Source organism: Euphorbia lathyris, chromosome 9 (genome assembly GCF_963576675.1).
Source record: "Euphorbia lathyris chromosome 9, ddEupLath1.1, whole genome shotgun sequence".
Lineage (NCBI taxonomy): Eukaryota > Viridiplantae > Streptophyta > Magnoliopsida > Malpighiales > Euphorbiaceae > Euphorbia > Euphorbia lathyris.
Window position 1 is genome coordinate 44,886,447 of NC_088918.1, and position 2,527 is coordinate 44,888,973.

The 2,527-nt window shown below is 35.6% G+C and overlaps 1 protein-coding gene across 1 annotated transcript; it reads right to left on the reverse strand.

The window, feature by feature from the left end:
- Positions 1 to 288: 288 nt before the first annotated feature.
- On the reverse strand, positions 289 to 2,171 carry LOC136207132 (ferritin, chloroplastic). Its single transcript, XM_065998412.1, has 8 exons — positions 1,825 to 2,171; positions 1,381 to 1,464; positions 1,233 to 1,293; positions 1,067 to 1,154; positions 877 to 938; positions 729 to 794; positions 558 to 621; positions 289 to 471 (listed from the first exon to the last, which is right to left on the reverse strand). The coding sequence occupies exons 1-8, from the start codon at positions 2,136 to 2,138 to the stop codon at positions 431 to 433; spliced, it is 780 nt and encodes a 259-aa protein (XP_065854484.1). The 5' UTR covers positions 2,139 to 2,171; the 3' UTR covers positions 289 to 430.
- Between the last annotated feature and the right edge of the window lie 356 nt (positions 2,172 to 2,527).

The following is a 2,527-nucleotide window of genomic DNA, read 5'->3' on the forward strand; positions in this document are numbered from 1 at the left end:
TAATCATTTCTCCTTATTAAAGTTATGTAATGTGGAGCATGATTCACTCTTCTACAAATATAAGGACAAATAGATGTCATTATTTCAGTTTCTGTTTCAGGCCATCATGAATCATGTCCTTTTTATGGAGAAACATCTTCTCCAAATTACATTACATATATGATTTTTAGCTAAAGTGTGCTTTGTGAAACCTTTTATTATTATTATTATTATTATTTTGAATGTCAACAGCAGAATTAATATAATTTTCTCTGATTAATATTCATAATTATCAAGGAATGCGAAAGATAACAAAAATCAACTAATACTTGATTATCTGAAACTAAATCTTCAACAACAGAATAACAAACATCATCCAGAAACTACAATATGAAGATTAACAGTAACTTTATTTCCCAAGTACACTATAACAAGTCTCCATTTATCATCATCATGCTTCATGAAGCAGCATCTGATTAAAGTGCCACACTCCTGCAAAAGAAAAACAAAATGTGTATGAGAAAGGCCACTGTTGGTGCAGGATATAATGTAAAAAATTGTAAGAAAAAAGAACATACCATGCCCTTTACCAATCCTTCTTAACTGACTCACATATTCTGATATCTTCTTAATGTCTTCTACCTATTCAACAACTTTTAATTATTCACAGTTTCAAACCAAAATCATTCTTAGTCCTAGAGACGATTATATCCTTAACTGGGACTTCAATATTCATATAGGAAACTCACCTGTTCTTCCAAAAATTCACTCTCAATGAAATCAGCCATCTGGGGATCATTATTTTGTGTTGCTACCTGTAGTGTGTAATCACAAATGCACAACCATAAATAAAATGTGCGGAGGAAACAGTGTCTAAGTAATAGAAAGATGCCTTACACTGTGCAAGCTCAGCAGTTTCTCATTTGTCAACTTCTCCAGAGACAATGCTAATTCCATAGCTGAATCAAAGCAAAGAAATTTGATGGGACTTTGAATAGCTTAATTTCATGACATCTACAGGCATCTACCTTTGTGACACAGACTACAAATGAGGCACACTCTAAAACAGGTAATCATAAGGCATTACCATATAATGCATCTCCCTTCTCTGCATGATCAAACTCTGAAAGAGGTGGAACTATTGCATGAAGTATTACTCGTCCTCCTCGAGTGTTCTAATCATAATTTAAGAGCTTCATTAGACAGTAATCAGATGCCCATAATGATTAGATTTGGAAAAATCTACTACCTACCTGATACTTGATTAACTTCTCAGCATGTTCTCTTTCTTCTTCACTTGACTCCTTGAAAAATCTATTTCCGTTTTCCAAATAACATACTTTTCAATACTAACGACTAGAATAGAATATGAAAACTAAAATAAAAACTTCAGTCACTTACTTTGCCAAGCCCTTGAGGGCAACGTAGTCCCTATCGAAATATGCAAACAAAGCATGGTATACGTAGGAAGCATTGTACTCCACACTGTAACACAAATCAAACAATCAATTATCACATATCAACTACTATTTACAAAACCACCAATAATAAAAAAATCTTGGCTGGCTTTTCATCCTAACTTTTGGTAACGGTTTTACTGACTATCTGCTTGAAATCTCAACCAATGCTTTTTTTTTGTGCATATGTTAAATTAACATCTATCATGATTGAGATTTCACACTAAAAGTTGGTGAGTTTGGGTTAGAAAAATAAGAAAAAACTATCCGTAACAAAATCAGATCATTTCAATTTTACAAAAACGAACAAATAATCCTTAATTAAGAAGCCAGTTTTTATAAACCGAAACCATCAAGTTTTGCAGAATTACAAAATAGAAACACTAACTTGATTTGCTCGTTTATAGCAGCTTCACACTCATCTACATAAACCTGACGAGCAAGAGAAACTTGAGGAGCAATAGGAACAACATAAGCATCCTTCTTCACCTCCTCAAAAGGCTGGAACACTACCCCTGTAAGCTGCAAAGTCCTCTCTTCCGTCGCTGAAACCACCAGACTGCTTCTTCGCCTTCTCGGAGACAATTTCAGCGTCTGGATTGAAGAAGAAGAAGATGAAAGGCCACCGGCGGGGCAAATAGCTGCCAAATCGCCAGTTAGGGAAAAGGCTGAAACCCCTTGTGAAAGCATTTTTGCAGACATTTGTATCTGAATGTTGGTGGCTGAGGATGTTGAAATGGAAGCAGAAGATATATATAGACTGACCAGACTTTTCGGAAGAGTTCCAGCCTGTATGGGGTTTGTTTTCGGCCGTCGGATTAAGAAAGGAATGGACTGTTAGATTTAACCCACGTGTAGAGGGCGTGTGGTGTACCCGTGGTCTTATCTAGTGTGAATGGTATCTCCGTATAAATATCCAGACCACGTGTTTCTGTCCCTAAAAGTTTTCTTTTCTAAACTACCTCGACTACGTACATTACACACGCGTGGTCATCAAATGGGCCTAGCGGGACTACGTTTTTCTAAAGATGAAAATATTAACTTTGGAAATTTTGATTACGGGAATAATTCGGTGTATTTAGAATAATTCG

Excerpts from the sequence above, each read along its gene's own strand:
- LOC136207132 (XM_065998412.1), bottom strand. The coding sequence starts at position 2,138 with ATGTCTGCAAAAATGCTTTCACAAGGGGTTTCAGCCTTTTCCCTAACT. Across the intron at positions 939-1,066 it reads GAAGGGAGATGCATTATATG|CTATGGAATTAGCATTGTCT; the intron begins GTAATGCCTTAT and ends GCTTTGATTCAG. Across the intron at positions 795-876 it reads AACTGCTGAGCTTGCACAGT|GTAGCAACACAAAATAATGA; the intron begins GTAAGGCATCTT and ends TACACACTACAG.